Source organism: Teleopsis dalmanni, chromosome 2 (genome assembly GCF_002237135.1).
Source record: "Teleopsis dalmanni isolate 2A chromosome 2, ASM223713v2, whole genome shotgun sequence".
NCBI classification, from domain to species: domain Eukaryota; kingdom Metazoa; phylum Arthropoda; class Insecta; order Diptera; family Diopsidae; genus Teleopsis; species Teleopsis dalmanni.
Window position 1 is genome coordinate 14008566 of NC_051847.1, and position 21310 is coordinate 14029875.

At 28.8% G+C, this 21310-nt stretch overlaps 1 protein-coding gene across 2 annotated transcripts; it reads right to left on the bottom strand.

The window, feature by feature from the left end:
- Nucleotides 1–5208: 5208 nt before the first annotated feature.
- On the bottom strand, nt 5209–21301 carry LOC119685147 (kalirin-like). 2 transcript variants are annotated; one of them, XM_038099356.1, is made up of 7 exons: nt 21082–21301; nt 19112–19228; nt 18594–18927; nt 7023–7109; nt 6822–6926; nt 5785–5916; nt 5209–5724 (listed from the first exon to the last, which is right to left on the bottom strand). In XM_038099356.1, the coding sequence occupies exons 1-7, from the start codon at nt 21261–21263 to the stop codon at nt 5314–5316; spliced, it is 1368 nt and encodes a 455-aa protein (XP_037955284.1). In that variant the 5' UTR covers nt 21264–21301; the 3' UTR covers nt 5209–5313. The 2 variants fall into 2 exon arrangements, with proteins under 2 accessions (XP_037955284.1, XP_037955285.1); XM_038099357.1 differs by lacking the exon at nt 19112–19228 and having other exon boundaries at nt 5314–5724.
- Between the last annotated feature and the right edge of the window lie 9 nt (nt 21302–21310).

Consider the following 21310-nt stretch of genomic DNA (forward strand, 5'->3'; position numbering starts at 1 on the left):
CACACATGCACAAACTTATTGTTACGAACGCCTGACTGATACAGCATATCAACAACAGCAACAACAACAACAGCAACAACAACGAAATAAAATAACAATACAAAATGGCATTTGCTGTGTTGGTTAAGCATGTGTGAGTGTGTAGAGCGTGAATTGGATAATTTATACGTTGCCGTATAATTTGTGTGCGTACATGTGATATGTGCTCGCTTTTTTTACATCATGAATTGCCTGGAAGTATGCTGAGATATTTTTTGGATACGAAAAATCATACATAAATGAAAAATATAGTATAAAAAGCAAAGGAAATGTAAAAATGTAATGAAGTAGATAAAAATAAGTGAAAGAATAAATGAAATTTGTGTCTAAAATGCGTAAAAATGTTAGTAGAAAATTTCTATGAATTCTAGGTCTTGATATGCCTTCAGTTAAAGAAAACTTATTGGAAGTGAAAAGCATTGTGGGGGGTTGTGTCCATAAATAAGGATTAGCAACAGTTGTGCAAATTACGTTAGGCAGAGTGTGTAAATTTATTTGTTTTCTTCAAAATTCTTACCCTCTTCTTACCCACTGTTTCACTATACTCTTTCTATATCTTATAATACATCTTAAGCAAGTCATACTTTAGACCGTGTTTAATAGGCTGTATGGTGTAGGGTGAAGAGGGTGAATATGTTTAGTGCAAATTGGTAAATATGTTGTCAACTGTTGATGCCTGAGTTGTGTACGTGCGAAAATTTATATAACATTTTTCTTACCATCGCTTTTTATTTAATTTAATTCTTTTTCTTGTCCTATTTTGCACTTCTATTTATCAAATGAAACATGAACAAAATGCTTAATGATTTTCTTAAGAGCATTTCATATTCTCAGGCAATTTACTTACATTAATCTATATTATGCAAAATTCTGCAAAATTCTGCGAAAATACCATCGCAGAAATTAAAGTTGTGTACGTTTTTTTTTTATTTTAAAATAAATGTTAGAAGTAAATTGTATTAAACGTAAAGTAATCATTAAATGTCGATTTATTTAAGGCTTTTATTCTAATTTTCTTGAATATAAACGAAATGCATAAAATACACATAACAATGATAAACTAATAATAGAAATTTTATTAAGAATCTTTGTTCTATTGTTGACTATGTTAGCTAAATAATTCTATTTAGAATATAATGTTATTACCTTTAAATAATGTTGAGAGAATTAATTGGTTTTCTTAGATATGTGAACTTTGGAAAACTAATGTGTATGATTTAAGAATAACAATATAAGTGTTAAGGCAAACTCTGAAGAAAATACGGCCTCTAAAAATAACTATTTTTAGTATTGTTAAATATTAGCATTTATATGTTTCCATAACGTAGATATCTATCTGATATAAAGTCAAAATTGTGCGCCATATAGATAGCAAGAACTGGAGTTTTAACACTAAAGCGACATCTTTTAAGCACGCCACTAAACGATGTGATATGCAGTTTTTTCAATTATAATATACTATGCTAATAATGGAACATAACAAGAATACTCTATAAACAGGTACTAATTGGTGCACATAGTACAAATGCTTACTAATAAAACAATCAAACAAACTTTTTTCAATAGTATGCATCGAGAAAAAAAGACATGATCACCCTAAAAATTGAATTGAGACAGTTTTATCATATATATACTGCGTTCAAATAACACTTCTTGTGAAAAAGTGAAGGTCTGGTCGCAGATCGAAAATCACAAGTGCATGGCTTGAAATGCCAACCTATAGGGAACCCTTCTCGAAGTAATCAAAAGCGGTCCCGAATGGAAATAAGTCTCGCCGAAGAAGGGGTGTTTTAGTCCGTATACTACCTATTAATTTTAGGGAGTCAGGCAAATGATACCGACGACTGTTGGTCTGAGACGGTGCATAAAACATTCAACCTATCCACAAAACAAAATGATAAAAAAATTATCACTTTTTTGTTTACTTTTTCCAAACTCCAATGAAAACAATGATACTTCTGCTTTCGGAGAGTAGTTAATAGCTACATTAAATAGGTACAGTAGCTTAGCTTTAAAGCAGTTTTTATTAAATCGGTTAACAATCGTTCATGTCATGACGAGTGGACATCATGTTTCTTAATAAAAGCAACTTCAATTTCCTCATCCGGAGTATTGACATTATCTGTAAGATTATATAAACTTTTAAACTTCTTTTTTTTTTTGAATAATCTCTTCATATAAATCTCTTCAAATAGAAAAATTTAAATTTCAATACAAAATTGCGAAAATAAATAATTAATCAATTTAAAAGCAAAAAATATTAAGAGGGAATAAAAATTAAAACACATCATTATATTTTACTTCTTTAAGAAAGAAATTTATACAATATTTTTACATTAAATTACTAAGAAATAACATAAATTTATTTTCTCAAATATTTTCAGATTTAATCCTGTCAAATCCTGTTCTTAAGTATTTTTATAAATGTACTTAGAAAAATAATTGTGATTTAATATCGCATAAAAATGTCAAATCATTTGCATCAACAATGACGAACAAGACAACAACAAGGCAAAGGATGGGAGAGAGGGAAAACAATAACAATAACAGCAACAGCAACAACTACAACAACAAAAACAATGGAAAAGCACAATTTGAACATTGCAACACTTGACAATATGACAGACACTAATACACTTAAAATTCACGCATGCACAAACACTTCAACATTCATGCAAAAATAACAGTAGCAGCGTTATCCTGCAGGATAATAAAAAAAACCAACCGAAAGCAACAGCAACAATTTTACAAAAACAAATAACAATATCTTTTTATGTTTACATATTCACTTATGTCAAACGCAATGACATCACAAAATTAAAAATATAAAAATTTATTTACGCTGATGAAGATGATGCGAAGCTGAAGCAAGCTGTGATGTGTTGTGTCAGGCGATGTGACTACAATGTCACTTACTCGTACCGCCGAGTTGTAACACGAGTATGTGTTGTTGTCGAGCCTCAGGTCTGTTGCTGTTGTTGCTGTTGTTGCTGGCCATTGTATGCGTTTAGCATATAAACAGTTTTAAGCATGTAAATTACAAATTGTCAAAGAGAAGCGAGTAAAGTAAACTCTATAAATATTTGCATACTCGTTTGTGTTTGTTGTGAAAAATTTATCTATGACACAAAAGGCACTATGAAGAATTAGAAGTAACCATAAAAATTCAAAGCATACTTGCAGGCGTCTTCATTAGTGCTCTATAAGTTATTTGTATTTCTTTTGAGTGTGCATAAACCAAGTTTTGTGTATTTTTTAGCTTGGCTTGGTCTTCATGAAATCTGCTGACCGGAAAATCAGCAAAGGAAAAATATACAATAAAAGTTAACATATAAAGAAACTAACTAACGACTTCCTTAACTTTATATGATATTATCCTTTGTAAATTTCAAACAGAAGGACATTTCTTATAACAAACAATTGCTTTACTATCAAAAATTGTAAGCTGTAACTTGTATAGTAGTGGATTATGGGTAAGGCCTAGGCTTAGACCTTTAAGCACAGCAACCAGCTTAATCTATGGTGCTCCCCAATATATTTAGAAATTTCGTATATCAGTAAACGAAACAGCTCTTTTGGAGTTATGTGCCTTCTGTGACCTAGTGTATCGCAGTTGGTAAACAGATGTTCCTTAGACTCTTCCTCAACACAGCAGAATCCTCAAATAATTGTGCTGGATATACTTATTTTGTGTAGGTGTTTATTGCAGGTTGAGGGGTCTGTCTTTAAACTCTTCTTGTTTAGATTGATAAGGATGTTTGTTCTTTTGGCATCAAAATTCAAGAATTTTTTGGAGTAATTTAGGCTGTCAATGCCATTCCAATATTCTGTGATTTTTTGTTGGATCCATATTTTGGTCTCATGATCTATGTACTTCTTATCGAAGCCAAAGATGGGGGCTGTACGTTATGTGCATATAATTAAAATATGATTAAAAAAGATCTCCACTAATTTTGACACTCTCTAGAGCAAACAAAGTATTATAATATAGACATTAAGCCGTGAAACTCGATATGTAAAAAACTCCAATCTAAAAATTAAGAAAAAAATACGAAATTTATAACATGCTTTCTATTTAGAGATCCTTATTAATATAAGCCAAAACTGAAACAATAGTTTGGGTCGAAATTTAAACTGTTGAGAAGAGTTGGATAATAATGAGACTTATATTGACGTTTTTAAATAAAGATTTTCTGAATGCGGTCTTAAAAAGTCTGGTTTTAATGGTGGATGAAGTGCTATTAATCTGTATATGACACACAATTAGGAAGAACGCATTAATGAAAGATATCAGAAAGTTAATGGAGTCGGATGAGTTACCGCAACGATAATGACTTGTCAAAAGAAGTATACTGAAAGAAAGAAATCCGGGTAATTGCCTCATTTTAGTTATCTTGAATCCTATCTAATATCTAGTTATGCTGTGGACTCTTTATTTCTGTACATAGAATAAATTAATTTTATTTTAACTAACAATTCATATAAAATTAATTACAGTTAAAATAATAACTTAATTTTAACGAAAAACTCGAAACTAGTATACAGAGATAAGCGAATTATAGCCATGTGAATAAAGGAAGCTCTGATCTGAGCGGTAGATAAAAATAAAGCAATGGAATAATGGAACATTAAATTATCATCCACAGAAATCCAAACTACCAACAAATATTAAAACAATTTCTTAACTTTTGCCCACTGTACTTATGTCAAGGACTTTTCGTTTGCATACATATGTAATTTGTTGTTTTCTGCGCCAAGATGCGAAATTGTCTTATTAAGTTGGCTTTTTACCAAGCTGCAAATGCTGCATATGCTTAGCAACTACCAACATAAAATAGTAAAGAAGCTATTTACTTTTTGCTTTTATGCAGAAGTGCCAACAGGACAAAGTGAGCAAGGACATTACCAAAAATGTAATTTATCATAAATATTTGTCAAGTTTCTTCTTTGGTAGAGTAAAAAATAAATTTGTTTATTATGAACAGCATTTGCCAGTATGCAAACTTATTTTACGCTTGGTCAAATATTTGAGTCGAAGACTACAGCTGGGAAAAAGACAATAAAAACACATGAAAATATATAATAGTGGAAGCACATAGGATAACGATGCATGACCAAAGCCAACGAGGCATAAAAAAATATGAAGAAATTTATAATAATAATGCATTTTATAATAACTTAAAATATTTACATTTTCACTATTATAGGAGACTTAATAATAAACATAAAATATATAGTTAGTTTTGACCCCCCGAATGACTACCCCAATAAAAACTAATACAAATAGTGCCATATCAGCCAAACCGCAAGAGCTACAAACAATACCAGGTCCATTGGTAATGAAAATTTTCCTTCTCTTTCCGCTAAAATGCGTGAGGTTTCCATAACTCTAAGCACGAAGCGCATCCAAGCAGTTATGGAAGTCGCTTCCGGTGAAGAGAACTCATATTCCTCCTTGGTATTCGCCTTAAGTAGTAGAGTAACACTTTTAGAGTTATTCAGCTGTAGATCAACAGAGGGCCAAGCATAATGTTGGCGATAGGTTAGTCTTTTCTTACGTATTTCGGCACAAACTAGGCAGCGATCGAAAAGGAATACTTTTGCGCGGTGCTTTTTACGTGAACGATGATTGTATGCGTCGAGCTCTGTTGATTTGCGGAAGTTACCTTGTTCTAAAAGATTCAACTGGAAACAAATATTCGTTTTAATACAAATTGTGAAAAAGTAATTGTACAATAAAATTACCTCGTTTATATCTTCTATATAGGATATTTCTTCTGCTTGATTTACTACTTCTAACAGGCGACGCATACGCGTTTCTAATTTACAAACGGAAACCAATACAGGCTTGCAGCTAATACCACTTTTATAGAATTCCTGTAAGAAAGTATTGTTTTATAAATTATTATTATTATTATTTTAGTTTAATATATAATATTTTTTCGCGTGTATACTACTGATGAGAAATCAAATCATATAGTTTTGGAATGAAGGAAATAACACAATTAATAAAATGGATATTCAAAAATCTTGTACTAAGTTTATTGAGTGCATTGAATCATAAGTCCACCAGGTGAACCAAATTTGTGACCACCTGTATCCTGTTGTACTAGATACACATTTCGCATTGCTTGTAGAAAATAAACATTAACTTGCTATCAGTCACACTCCAAAATACTACACGAAGGGGCCTAACGTATCTTAGTCATCTTTTACATTAAATATGTATTATCTCGCGAATATTTCCAACGTTATTTCCGAAGTGTTGTATTGTGTTAGAAGGGAACTGTCAGAATAACAGAGACCACATATCTTTTTCTTGTTTCTATTTATAAAATAGCAAATTCATAAAATAAAAAATTCATTCTATTTCTCTTCTAAATGAGTTTAAATTTTTTTTTCTGCATCAGACTTAATAATCAAAGGCTGATAACTTATTATTAAACTTAATTATAAGTTATCAGTCTTATTATTAAGACTGAGAATTAATAATAAAATATAGGAAATAAATAAAAAATTTATTATACCATCAAATTCATTTTAATCCTTATATTAATATAATCTGTAGAGAAACTTGCATGTTCTTATATTTGATTCTTTCAACCAAAATTACATAGAACAATAAACTATATCACATCCCAGAGGACTTTGAAATTTATAATATATGTGATGCATCTTAATAATACATCTAACAAACATCTTTGATCCATTCAACGAGGTATCATAAGGATTTTTTTTTTATTTTAATATTTTTAGATCTTATAAATGTATCTTATACTTACAGATATGAATTGCTGCAGAAGCAAAGGATATCTGGTCAGTCTTTGTATGGGCTGTACCAAGAAACTATCAATGCCCAATTTATCATTGATTTCAGTTTGTAAACCCTAAAATAAAAAATTAAACAAATTAAATAAAAATGAAATATTTAACAAAATTTTTCTTTGTATTATTAATATTTTGTTTCAAAAAGATTTGCATACCTGGAACCATTCACGTTGCTCCTTACATAGTTCCATCGATGTCTTTTTGTTGATCATATATATCACATAACAGTAGAAGTGATTTTTCTGAAAAAAAAAATAATTTGAGTTATTGACAATTGTTTTAAATTTGCAAAACATTATCTCATATCAGTTAAATAATATCAAGTCAATTACAAGCTTTTATTAATTAATAACTGAATGTTTTTAATCGCAGACACATTCTTGATTAATTGAGCATTTAATTTGCATTTATCTTGACTTCATCTATACGAACAATCAATAAAAGGAACGTCATCGTTCGCTTTTGCATTATAAATGCCGTAGGCTGAGATCAACTTTTTGAAAAATATTTGCTGCTGTATTATTTTGTAAATTATATATATTAGAAAATAAACTTGCATTTAAAAAATTGAAATATATTAGATCATTTTAAAAGGTATTTTAAATAAAAGAAGAATTTTCACTTTTTTGTAATTGTCAGCACTGATAATAAAAATATTTTCCACAGGTTTGGTGAAGTTAGGTTTAGAATCGTGTGTGCTACAAGCTCCCCGTTTTCCGCCTACGAGTCCTTGCGCTACCCTAGGTGTCTTGTTTAAAGATATCTCCCATTTAGTGATTTGGTTTACTAATGGTTTTCTGTAATACATATTCTTAAGTAAAGAGCTACCTACATCACTTTAATCAATTTTTTTCTCTAACAATTTTGTACGACTTTTAAATCAATGTGATTATTCTTTTGGATCCTCATAAAAGGGTCTTCCCACAATTGTAGCCTTATTGTTATCCTTCCAAGGTATGACAATTGCACAATAGGTGAGAACTTGATAGTTTCTTTTTCCTCTTAACTTAGAAAAATCATTTAATTGTCAATTAAAACTACAACGCTTTATCCAAACCTAACAGTAGACAATGTCCAGTTACACACACACACACAAGAGATATAATATTATTAGGTTTATGTCGCAAGTATTATTTCCAAGACCACTGATGATGGGTATTTGGCAATACTCGAAACAGCTGTTTGGTCAGCCAAAAATTCGATTAATTAAAATAATATGAAATAAATTTTTGTTGTTGTAGTTCACTACTGTTCGAAAAAACCTCTTTGTGAAAATATATGTAAAAATGATAACTCAAAATAATGCACCATTTGGCACCTATTGCAACAGTTAGTTGATTAATATTAAACTCTGTCTGACTTCTGGCTCTTTTCTTACCTCAGAAAAGTTATTTCGCGGCAATCAAAATGAAAATCAGACGAAGAGATATTTTTATAGAAGAACAACTTGTAAGCCTTCCTAAAAACCGCTTCGAAATTGGAAATATTAAATAAGAGTATAGTAGGAATAAGTGCAGATTAATAAAATTGTAACAGATTATATATATATACCATAGATGAAGATTTATATTGAGACTGATTTAACTAAAGTATGTATATATATAAAATATATCTGCTTGCGTATATCAAAAATGTAGCTCGGTTTAGAAATATATTGTTATATATTCGTAAGTAAAAAAATAAGATATGAAATATATTAATAATGTTATGTTTAATGACTTAAAATAGTTACTGAAAGATTTTGAACTAAACATTTTGGTATTAAAAACAATGTTATACGAATAAAAATAAATAAAAATATATACATAAGTATTATGTGAAACAAGGTGACGTACCATATAAACCAAAAACGTGACAGAAATTTTAGGTAAAACACATATATCTGTAAAATTCAAAGTATTTCGTACCACTTTCATCACCTTTGCCGAGAATATTAAAATTAAAAAATAAATAATAATATAAAAAATATAAAATTAAAATACAAAACAAAATTTTTCAAATGCAAATAAAATTACTGGCCCGAAATGTTGCATAATTTACTTACAAACATATACGTGCATGCATGCATACATACAATTTACATACATGCATTGTTTTATGATTTTTTTTAATTAAAATAAAATAATAAAATAGCAGTAAAATTAACTCTTTTGAAAGTCAGACGCGTAGAAAATTTTTTTAAATTTTTTTAATTTTATTGTGAGAAGTACACCCAACTTACAAGGAATGAACTGAAATACAAGGTGTGTCTGTCGCAATGAAAATAGCCAATTTCTATTCAAATTACTCGTATTTTTGTTAAAACTTTTAAATCTTTTTATTGGATTCGGAGTTGTCACTTTGGTTGTCACCAGAGTTGGTTCACAACAAATTGTACGTGCCATTAAATTAGTTTATTATGTCAAAATGCGGTGCTGAATTTTAAGTTTTGTGCAAATCGAATTTTGATTAAAAATAATTCAGAGAAGGGGCCATGCAATTGACTGTTAGACATTGACTGTTGGTTCCAATGTGAGACTTTTCGAATTTATTAGTTTTCGGAAATTTTTATTACTCATTTGAGGATTGAAATATAATACACTTTAATTACGTCATTATGATTTCGTCGTATTTCTAACCAAAAATAAATCTTTTATTCAAAGGCTCAAAACTAATAACTTCTACAATATTTAAATTGGAAATTTTATTGTTTCTATATCTTTAGGGGGATTTATCTTTGGGGATTTTTCCATAACGTATTATATATTTCTCTTCCTCATCGCTTAATATTTAGAGGTACTTTTATTTTATCATTTTGTTCAATGCAATAAGCAGTTTCAACAGAAATTTTCTACAGTAATCTGTTCACATTTTTAAGCTTTTTATTTAGTACTTTAAACCAACAAAAACAAAGGTTAGCAGTTGCTCTTTGAACCTTTCAATAGACCATAATCAATGTAACTTTGAGTCTCTTCAACTAAGTGCTTTTATCATCTTAGTGGCTCCAAAGCGGTTACCCTAAAATTTGTAATATCAGTTTGGGGGTAAGAGCAAAACATATATTTATATTGTTTATAGCTTAAACATCTGAGATAAAAAAGTCTTTGGGTCATATTCTAATACATACGTTAAGTAATATTGGAGTAGCAGATTTGTGCACCATAGTTCACGCAAGTACAAAGTATGGCCTGTTGTGATATCACGAAAAGATGCCGTCTATACACCAAAAAGTCGAATACCTTCAATGTAATAAGCGTGGCTCCTCCATTTAAGTATAAACTAATCCGACAAGACTATAAGCTTGGCTATGTTCATAATTTAAAGGGATGACAGTTTTATCAAGTCTGTTAGAGAAAGAGTTTCGAACATTTTATGTCTTTTTCTAGCCAGTGATAAGCAATCACACATGAGGTGGAGGAAAGTGATGGGCAATAATTAATAGAAGCAGTCTTATGACATGCCTTCCCAATACGCAGTGACTTATCAACACCGGTAAAAATAAAATGATCTTTTTCAAAGAGTCTTAACTTGAAATAATCATGATTTTCGAATTTCCTTATCAAAAATTATATAAACAAATAATAATTTAATATATAATTTAAAAATAAAATAGTTTTAATTTTTTCATTTAAACTCTGATATGAGAACTTTATTAGCTTGTTTCAATCATAAACATGAGAAATGCATTAACAATTACATTCACAACGCAGTAAATTTCTCGACTATTTTTATAATTTCATTTGAATTTAAATTATAAAACTAATTAGTAATAAACGATTTCACATAATTTACATTCGATAACAATTTCTTACTATATTACAAGTTTAGTCACGGTGGCTCAATTAAACTAGAACTTTTTTATATATAAATATTCTATTTTTTAATTTACTTTATTGAATCAAAAAAATAAAATATGGAAACAACACTCTGTGAAATTATGTGATGTTTGGTTAAACACAGGTTTAGAGCACTTTCCAAAACTTTTTCAGGGTCTCACATAGACCATAGACATTACAAAGATAGTGATATTGCAAATACAAAGAAGAATGTGTTAACCAATTGCAGTTGGCAGTCAAATTCTTTTTGCATGGCGACGTCTAAACACTGAGCCTAGGTATTTGTAGCAGTCTCATCCATTTTAGACACTGACAGATAGTATGCACAGCTATTTTCCTTAAAGATTTTTATATAACAGCACAAAAACATTAGTAGAGAGCGACAACAGAACGTTACGACCGCCCAAGCCATCACGAATGTTAATACCTGATTTCTTCAGAGCTATCCGTTATATAAATATTGTTATAACCTTACAAATATTAGTATTTGATTTCTTGTAGCCATTCGTAAGTTTTGGTATAACCTCTCTATTAACCTCTATCTCACTTTGAGATATTAACAGCTCTAACAATAACCACTTGTGATTTTTCAATTAAACATCCCTTGAACCACGGACAAAATATGTTTCTCACAAGATACGAAGGGCACCATACAAGGAAAAATAGTATATAAAAAAAGTTAATATTTAATCTTAAGTAAATAAAGAGAAATTATTTACAGATAAAAAGGGGAGTCTCTATTTGATATAGGTGTAAACAAAATAATATATGTGAATGTAAATATGTTTTAAAATTTTCTTTCAAAATGATCTAATGCGATCATTATAATTTTAGGAGGTTTTCGTATTAATAACATTTATCTTTCGAGAAGAATTTCCCACTTGAAAAACTTTTGGCAAATTTGCAATACAAAATGTGATTGATGTTTATCTTAACACCGCCTGACAAGACTGTTTAGATATGTGTATAAAATTATGAAAGAAACATGATTGCCAAATCTTTTTATAAGACACATTTTTGTTATATTTAAAGCAATAGTGAGATGCAATCATTAGTGGGCAAAAATATTATGTTTTTATTTATTTCTATGTATTTAAAATTAAAAACAATATAAAACTCCTAGTATTTTACTAAGCAAATATATCGGTGAAAAGGAAAGTAGAAGGTGGAGAATGTCACACCGAAGAATATCATCTCATCAATACATCATTGCAATTCCAATCGAGGTTATAAACTCTAAGCATAAATAACAAAAATAAAAATTAATTATTTTTTGCATTTTTAATACAAATTTTAAAAAATATTAAAGTAAAAACTGTATTCATTGCTACTTTTTCCTAACAAACGTATTGAAGTCAGAAAGGAAAGAGTATTGGACAATTCAAAAAATTGAGTTTTTACGTTTATTATTTAAATGCATTTATTCAGAGTTTTCATAGAGGTTGCTATGAATAAACAATTAACCAATATTATACAAAAAGGTTGATAAATTCATTAATCAAAAATTGTGATGATTAGATAAATACGCAGAATCATAACAAATTATGTTTTAATTAAATAAAGGATTGTAGGCGTCAGCTACAATTTTTATAAAAATATTCCTCACGGGTATCAGAAATCTTGTATGTTACTATGAACTTCTACCCTGCCATGATAAAAATAATAGTAATAAAACGTAAATATGTAAATATATCACAAATAACAATTCTCTTCGTGAATCTAATTATTTATTATTACAGTTATGAGTAACTGAAAACAATAACCTCACGAGATAAAAAGCAATAAAAAAATTGACAAATGTCAAAGAGAAAATGTGTAGGATATGCGAGACTGGAACTTCGTACTCCCTTAGTCAATGAACTGCCAATGTAAATAATAAAAAGTATAAAGTATTATCTCTATAACAATCTATAACAGAGCTTCTTAACCGCTAATCTGCACCATTAGCTCCACCGCAATAAACCTGTCTGTGAAATATTGTATTTTCAGCTTTAACGATATCATTTAATATTTTCCCGATCCAGAGTACATGTTGAGTAGAGGAAAACTACTCCAAAGCAGCATACTTTATTAAAGGTTGCTTCGCAGGGCATTTAGCGTTCCATAAAACAACTCCTATTTTTTCTCAGCGAAAATGTTTATTAAATTATAATCATAAAACGATTATAATTTTTATTTTTATGTTGAAACTAGTTGAGTCAGTGCACTTGAGCACTTTTACTCTCTATTAACTGCGAGGTTTCTTCACAACCCCACTTTACGCCTTGACTGGATTATTACTTATCACTTCATCAGACTATATAATAACTGACTTCAGAACTGCATACCTCCTCAAGGAGCCTGTAACCATTCTGAGAACCGATAACACGGTGTTGGTAAGCTTATCATTTTTTGTAAATAATTTCAGGCATCTATCCTTTATATATTTTTTGATCGGATCAGCATTGAGGTCCCCGAGGATGTCGTTCGTCCTAATGTACCATGGTAACTTGAATTTTTATTTTACAATTTTTCATTTTCACATTATTACTTTTATATACTTGTACATTAGATTATAAACCACTTTATACTAATTGGAACTGAAAAGCTCTAAATACCTAAATAAATAATAATAAGTATACCTATAAATACTTCCGTGCTCGTAAATAAAACTATTTGTGAATAGCATTTTGTTTTTATTTTTGGGCTAGTAAATTACCACCATTTACGGTCTGGTTTTGTTAGGATAAGATTCTTAAGCAATAATTGGTGAAAATTACTTGAGTATTAAGCAATTCGGGTCTAATGTTGAAGAGAATCAAAAGTGAAAAAATTATTAGGTGCAACGCGATTGCAATATTCGGTCTAAAGTAAGTTTTCCTAATAGGATTTATTTCATGTACTTTACTATTCCTTTATCGATAATAAGATAAATTCACCATAAAGTTTCAAAAACAAAGCACGATTCATTATAATTTTTTTATAATGATAATAATCCAATACAACATTATTTATAAAAAAAATAGATGGAAATTATTTTTTCCGTTAAACAATAAATACTATTTTTCAATAAATATTTTCTTATTTCTAAGAACGTGTTTTAAAGCAAATTGTACTCTTATTGAATTTATTTATGATCGTTAATGACAAAAATTTCTAAATAAATACAAAATATTTTCCTTTTCTTCATCGAATATTAAAACAAATTATCAAATTAATTTATCAATTCCAATTTCAACATATAAGCAAAGCATGAAATAAACCCCTATCAATTAGTCAGTGGCGTAGTCAAGATTATGCCAAGGGAGGCATACTATATGCTTGAAAATATTATTATTTGGGGCAGTGTTTTTATAATGAACTATTCATAGATTATATTACGAAAGAGAGAATCTCTTTCCCTCCCTGGACGCGCCACTGCACCTAGTGTTTGGGCTCTATTTAATTATAAGATTTTTTTATATACATAAATGTGCAATTGAATATAATAAATTATTAATGAAAAAAAATTAATTCAAGATTTTATTTTACATTTTGAAGTACATAAACTGTATGAAATCAGTTAGCAAAAGCTAAGAGAAAGTCAACATTACTCGTATAATCAAAAATAAACAAAAATGATAACGATATTTTTTATTAACACATATAACAAAATAAATATAAAAAAAAACATGAAAGAAATAAATTTATTATGAATTTAAAAAAAAAACTAGACCATAAAAACCTCATAATTGAATAGTCGTATGTGTCGACTATGTATACAGACACTGAGAACAAATTAATTTTCAAGTGAATTTGAGTTAAATTTTGTCAAAATGACGTCATTGTTTAAATAACTAATAATTAGCATGCAAATCGACAAAAGTGAACATAAGTATCTACAGCGAACTCGCATGTACAGATACTCGACGATTGAAGTTTATCTCAACTTGTTTGCTTGTCATCTGTGCAAATTTTGCGAATATGTAAACGAGTTGATGTGCTGCATTCATACAAAAGCCAATAAAACTGAGAATCTGAGAATCTGAGAATCTGTGAAAATGTGAAAATGTTCCTTTCTGTCACTAAATAATCTTGCATTACCTATAAAAACATTATCACGTATCCGTTAGATACGTTTTTAATGAGCAGCTCAGTATGGAACATTAGAGCAACTAACTGAAAACGCTATTGTAATTGAAACATGCACGTAGTAATATACCGACTTCCTTCCCTCTCGCCGCTGTGCCTCTTATCTACAATAGTTAATTGCTTTTGTTGCAATTGTTGGATTCACATTTGAATCCGAAGTGTTGACAGAAAAATGTTTAAGAATTTTTTATTTTGAAATGTTATTCACATATTATATTTTAAAAAAATAGTTTTATTTAAATGATGAGCACGTTTCGTTTTTATTATGAAATGTTGTTGTTATTTATGTAATTCTCTAATATAAAAAAAATATTAATATTCAATAATATCAATATGCATTCCAGGAGAATGTATCACTAATTTAGTTAAGTAATTATGTCTTTTTAAACAATGGTGATTGATTGCTCTATATACTATAGTTCAGAGAGAAGTATCTTATGACCTTAAATCGTATACGAGATATGCTACGACAAAGGATACAATGAATATTACACAAAAGTTTAAATAGAGAGCGCCTATTGAAAGTATTAAAATCAAAAATAATCATTAAGACTTATTAACTTGTTAAAAGGACTTCAGCAAACCTAATCTAGCTTTATGTTATAGATACATAAATACATCTTTATATTTTCTATATGTTATATTATCTATATAAATATAAATAATTACTTCGAAATAATTTCATAGATTCTTCGTATAACCGCTTTAAAAATTCTTGTTGTAACTACTCCGATATTAATATATGTCAGTAGATTAAGTCGTTGTTATAGCTGAAGTAGTATTCCGATCGTTACGAGACAGACTTGGCTCGCCTTCCTTTTGAATAATCAAACTCCAATGAAAAAACAGGAAGTGACAATAACAAACACCCGTTTGTGTTTAAAACCTATGGACCTACTGGCTGTTATTTATCTCACCGAAATCAGCGAAGAATGTGCTTAGCAATGGTTGAAATAAATCTTGTGTTGGTTGAACACGAAGATTTGTAATGCTGCTAAAGAAAGACTTATGAAAACCTTGAAAATTCAATATATGATTTTCAGAGTTTCTCCGACTGAGATCCGATTCAAATTTCCTCACAAGAAAACGCGTGTGCACGGTGCTTAGAGGGCGCTGTTCAATATTAAATATTGTAACTTATGCCAAAATGCACAGAGCCTTAATCGGTATAAATGTTATCCAAGTAACAAAAAATAGTCGAATAAAACGATAAGTAGCTCCCTTCAGAAGACGATTGCAGAAATATGGTGAATGATAGATTAAAAATCCTTGGATAAAAAAAATTCCGACACACAATCTCTTGGTTCGTCAGCTTACAGTAACTGCATATCTTTCTATTGCTCTCTATGAAGCAAATAAATTTATATTGATAGAGTGGAAATAAAGAACTGTCTACAAATAAAAGACTAGTGTACTAAATATATTTCCGGTAAATACCTGCCTACTTATACAACTAACTGTGAGAAGAGTATTGAAACTTCTATAAGGTCAAAGCGATTTTTTTCTTGCAGTTTTATATTACATAAATTATATGAAAGTATATAAATTAACAATTAAATTTGTTTTTCAAAAAACGTGAATAAATAATAAATCAATAAGATTGCTCTTTGGGAATCAGGTAGAATATTTACCCGAATGAGAAACCCAAATGAGGTTTAAAGCATAAATAAAAATATTTTTAACAGATACAAACCTTTTAAACCTTTAAACATAAATACATGTGTTTTGATAAATTGAATTAATGCACGCTTGGATGCTTTAGTTAAGTTAAGCAAAAATATTGCGAAAAAAAAATATGTATCAAGAAAGATTGTGATTTATGTATTTTAAAAACGACAAAAGTCACACAAAATAGTGACGTCAAAACTTTACACATTTATGTATCTGAAAAATATGAAATAACACGAAAAAGCACAACTTTTAAAAATGCCATATGCCGCCTCAGAGAATTCCTCAACAATTGAAATAAAATAAAAAATAAATAGACTTGAAGATATTTTCAGGTTAAAAAAAATTTCTCAGACCTGTCAAGATATCAAAAAAGACCAGAAAACAGACTGAGTAAATGTTAAAACAATAAACAAGTATGTGAAAAGTAACATTAAATCTATTTAAATACAATATTTACAATTTTTTTACTCATCGGTAAGTATTGAAAATAGCCGGTTCATTATCTGCTAACTCATAGATACTTGTAACTTTAGATTGCCAACAACAATAAATTTTTTTGATAATTATTAAACTTGAAACGTCACATTGTCACGATGTGAATTTTTGAGGGCCTGAGCATGAGTGTCTGCGTCCATAAATAATTATTTTTGATAATTTACAATATTTTTATGAAGTGCCATGCATGTTAAATACGTCACTTATATAAATAAATTTTACAGAAATCTTTATTAATAATGACGAAATACTCTATATTGTGAGTATTAAAATGTGTTTTAATGCTAAGTGAATATTTCTAAGGAAACCACAAGATTAGTAATTGAGAATAAATAATAAATAAAATATTTGAATAGTGATTATATGAAAGCGCTACAAATTTTTTGTTATAAAAACTCCGATTTTTCAAGCAATATACATATAAAGTATACTATATAAAAATTCATATATTTGCAACTGCACTCAATGAAAAATTTTAAGACATATAACATTGTAACGCTCTGTGCTCAGTTACTAGTGAAAAAAATTTGTGATAATATTTTAAGTGAAATTGATAGTAAAGTGTAATCAAAATGAAGTTATATCGATGAAGATATATAGTTTTATTTGTTTATACCGATCTTATATAAAAATAACCCATAAAGATATCAGACTTATAGCAGTCTTTCATAACTGTAAGGTAAGTGTTTAAGATCTGCTTTACTATTACACGCCCCAGCAAAAATTAAAGATGCACAGAAATTACCTTTTAGAGGATCTTAATCAGCTTAATCAGGTCATTGATAAGATGGTTTAAACTGCCCTTGCTATATATAGTAACACAATGTATCACCAGCTACATTTTCAGTTTCTGTGTTTTATTAATAATGTACTTATACCCCTAATAAAATTTTGTATCTAAGTAAATATTGCATGAGAAAATATCTTTTAATTTTTTTTCCCAGAAAAGTAATTTAAGTTTTGTGTGTGTCAAACTAACCAGTAAACATAATTCTCTATTCATTATATTTATGTATTTTTATCAATTTCATATCAAACACAACTTATTTAAATATTTAAATTGCTAATGAAATGCAAAACAGCAGCACGACTTAGCCAGCTCAGTTCAAGTCTCAACTGATGTCATAAAACAGGTGCTAATAAGCTAAACTTGAAATAACCTACAAACTTGGACTATAAAAAATGATAACGTTGAAAGCAATAACAATAATATGAATTCAATTATAAATATAATAATAAAAAACTGATTTCCAATATAAAAATTAATTAAAATATTAAAAACGCGGTAAAAATTCTTCTTCACTCATGAATTTTATAAAAACTAAACTTAACGAATAATTAAAAATTTATAAATTTATGTTATTTAATTTTTCTTTCCGCAAAGCATTTTTTGAAGTCACACCTACATTAGGAATAACATCAATCAATACATAAAAATCAATCAAGACTTTTGTTTACTTTGAATAAAAACAATAAATTATGGAAGAACCTAAACTCATAAGTAGCTACTTCACAGTTGGTTTAGGCTACTTAAGTGTTTGAGATTTATTGAGCATTAGGATTGGCTTAGCTTTGATTGACTGCTAATGCCTATATTTTTTTGTTTTATTTTTTAAATTATTTTTCGTTACTTACATCAAAATAAACCGCAAACTCATCAAATAAAGACTTCAAGTCTCGTTGATTTCGCAGCATCATTGGCAATATTTGCTCTTCGTGCAGTGACATGATCTCGCCAATATTTCCTAATAAATTTTGGTTTTGTGCCGAGCCTTTCAAAGCCTCTGGCAAATCCTGACGCTCATGCAGTTTGCCATAATTTTGCAAGCCTTTGCGCAGATTGTTCAAATAGTTCACCTCGGTTTGTATGAGCTCATCGATGATGAAACTTATTTTCTTGGAAGCATAAATTTCCGTTTGATCGCACGGAAAGAGATTCTCCAATGAGAGTGTGTCTTCATCCTCGTGGCTATAAAAAGAAAAACAGATGCAAAACAAAAGCGTATAAAAATATTTCTTTTGTACAATTTATTTATTTGTTTTATTTTCTTTTTTATTTTATCTGATGTGATTTGACAGAACAAACTGTAGCATAAGTTTAATAGATTAATTTATGAGATACATATGTGTATATGTACAATATTGGAACTTACTATTCATCACTTAGTGTCTCCGAACTGGGTGTCTGTGGAATACTACCATTAAGTGGAGAACTAATGGAATTACGTGCAGATACAGGGGGAGATGTGTTCACATTGTTTGATGGCAAACTGAAAAAATTTTATTAAATGCAATAACAAATGAAAAAGCGAAGCAAAAAAAACTCTAAAAAAACAACAAAGATTTTGAAAAATTTTATTATTTTTTATTTTATTATCAGTTAAAATTAATTTGTCACAAAATAATTAATAATCACTTAGTAACTATTTACTGTAACAAATATTTTCTAATAGATTCCGCATAAATAAGTTTTCAGATGAATGCATAGGAATTTGATCATGTCTATATATAGAACTCATTACCGTATCAGAGAGTATAATGCTAGCTGATAATCTAATCGTTTAGTCTTATATAAATACATATTGAAATAATAAATATAGTTTTAATATTTTCAACTACTTAATCACCTACAATAAATAAATCTTATCCATGAACTGAGGTTTTTCTTTAAGTATATATAATTACTTTACATACTTATGCGGGGACATACCCTAGGAAATTACAGATATACTGTATTTTAATCATCATACACTCCGTCCAAGTATATTGTAGACTATATTATATATAGTTAGATATATGTATATATATAAATTTATACATAGTTATATTTTAAATCAAACTCTTTATAAAAAAACCACAAAAATCCCGTTACTGCAAAACTAAAAAATTAACAGCAAATGTCATCACTGATTCAAGAACAGTTTAAATTGAAAACTGCTGAAAATATCCACACAAATTGCAGCTTGAAATGGCTTACACAATACACAAACTAGTTATGTATGTTAGATACCTAATATTACCGACTGTGCAGTAGTTAGGACGAAGCATCACCTACATTTTTCGAAATGGATCTAATTAACATCTTCTTAAGTTTATGAAAAAGTATGTAGTAGGTTAACGAGAAAAAAAGACTCAAATTATAGGAAGTGAAATTATATAGGCTAATCTAACACTGCAATCAACCAACCAACGATATATCCTGGGTCAGATGAATCTATTATCTTTCCAAATTTCTGTCACAATATATGGTCGTTAAACAATAAATAATCGCTAATCATGGGAAGTGGACAAATAAATATCTGTTGCCTTTGCGCTGGAAACAACCAAGCAGCTATCGATAGTTGATCAGATGGATCAAGTTTTCATCTTTTTAGATTTCATCTTCAAGATTTTATGTGGTAGTAAAATTATAAATAATTGTAAATTATGGAAAGTGAAAAAATAACTGTAAACTTGACATAACAACCAACGATCAATCATTAACACTAACTCTACCACCAGAACTTTACTTACAATCTGGAGTAAATGATTATTAAGTGATTGCAGATACTACAATAGATTCTCTTCAGGCGATATGCCGCATTTATACTAAATATTTATAAATTTCAAGAAATTTATATGGGAGTTCGCCTAGGTTTTTCAATACATAAGTAGGTGCCCTTATAAGTGTTCTAATGTTCTAAATTTTCATGCCTTTTCCATTTCGATATTTTGCTGCCTGGTGTTTAATATATAATATTATCAACTATTTTATTTTATATTTTAAAAGAAAATTTTAGGCAATAAATTTAAATCATAGAGTTTAACTGATATTTTTCATTATTTTTTTTTACATTATAATAAGTCTAACTGGTTTATTTATGCAATAAAATTTATCTTATCGCACAAGCAAAAATTGTTAATTTTTTTCAAACAATTAAAAAACATAAAATTTAACTAAAAACAGTAAAAAATTAAAAGCACATAAAAGAATTTAGTGAATTTTATAAACAATTTAGCAGCAAATTTTGACGGCTGTCAAAATTAATTTAACATATTTCATGCTCTTTTGCACTCAATTCCTTAACAATTTCGAAAAATTAATATTAATTTGAATGGGAATTTATCAAAGCATAAGACGTACTCTTCGGAATATTCACTGTTTTGTTTTCGTAAAATTCCATTAATTGCTGTAGTGGCTTGTGTCGTAGTATCTTTATCTGTGGCCAAAATTGAATTTATTATTTGTATAATCACAATTGCCAAAATTGACAATGTAACTGTTAAGGTATCGAACCATGTCAAATACACTAAACCGAACAACATTTTCTATTTTAGTTTCGAATACAATATATTAAGCAATAATTTTTAAT

Bases quoted from the DNA above. Each gene is read 5' to 3' on its own strand.
- LOC119685147 (XM_038099356.1), bottom strand. From the start codon at position 21,263: ATGTTGTTCGGTTTAGTGTATTTGACATGGTTCGATACCTTAACAGTT. The intron at 7,110-18,593 runs GTAAGTAACGAA...TTTTTTTTTCAG, and splicing joins AGTTTGCGGTTTATTTTGAT to AAAAATCACTTCTACTGTTA. The intron at 5,917-6,821 runs GTAAGTATAAGA...ACTTTCTTACAG, and splicing joins TTCTGCAGCAATTCATATCT to GAATTCTATAAAAGTGGTAT.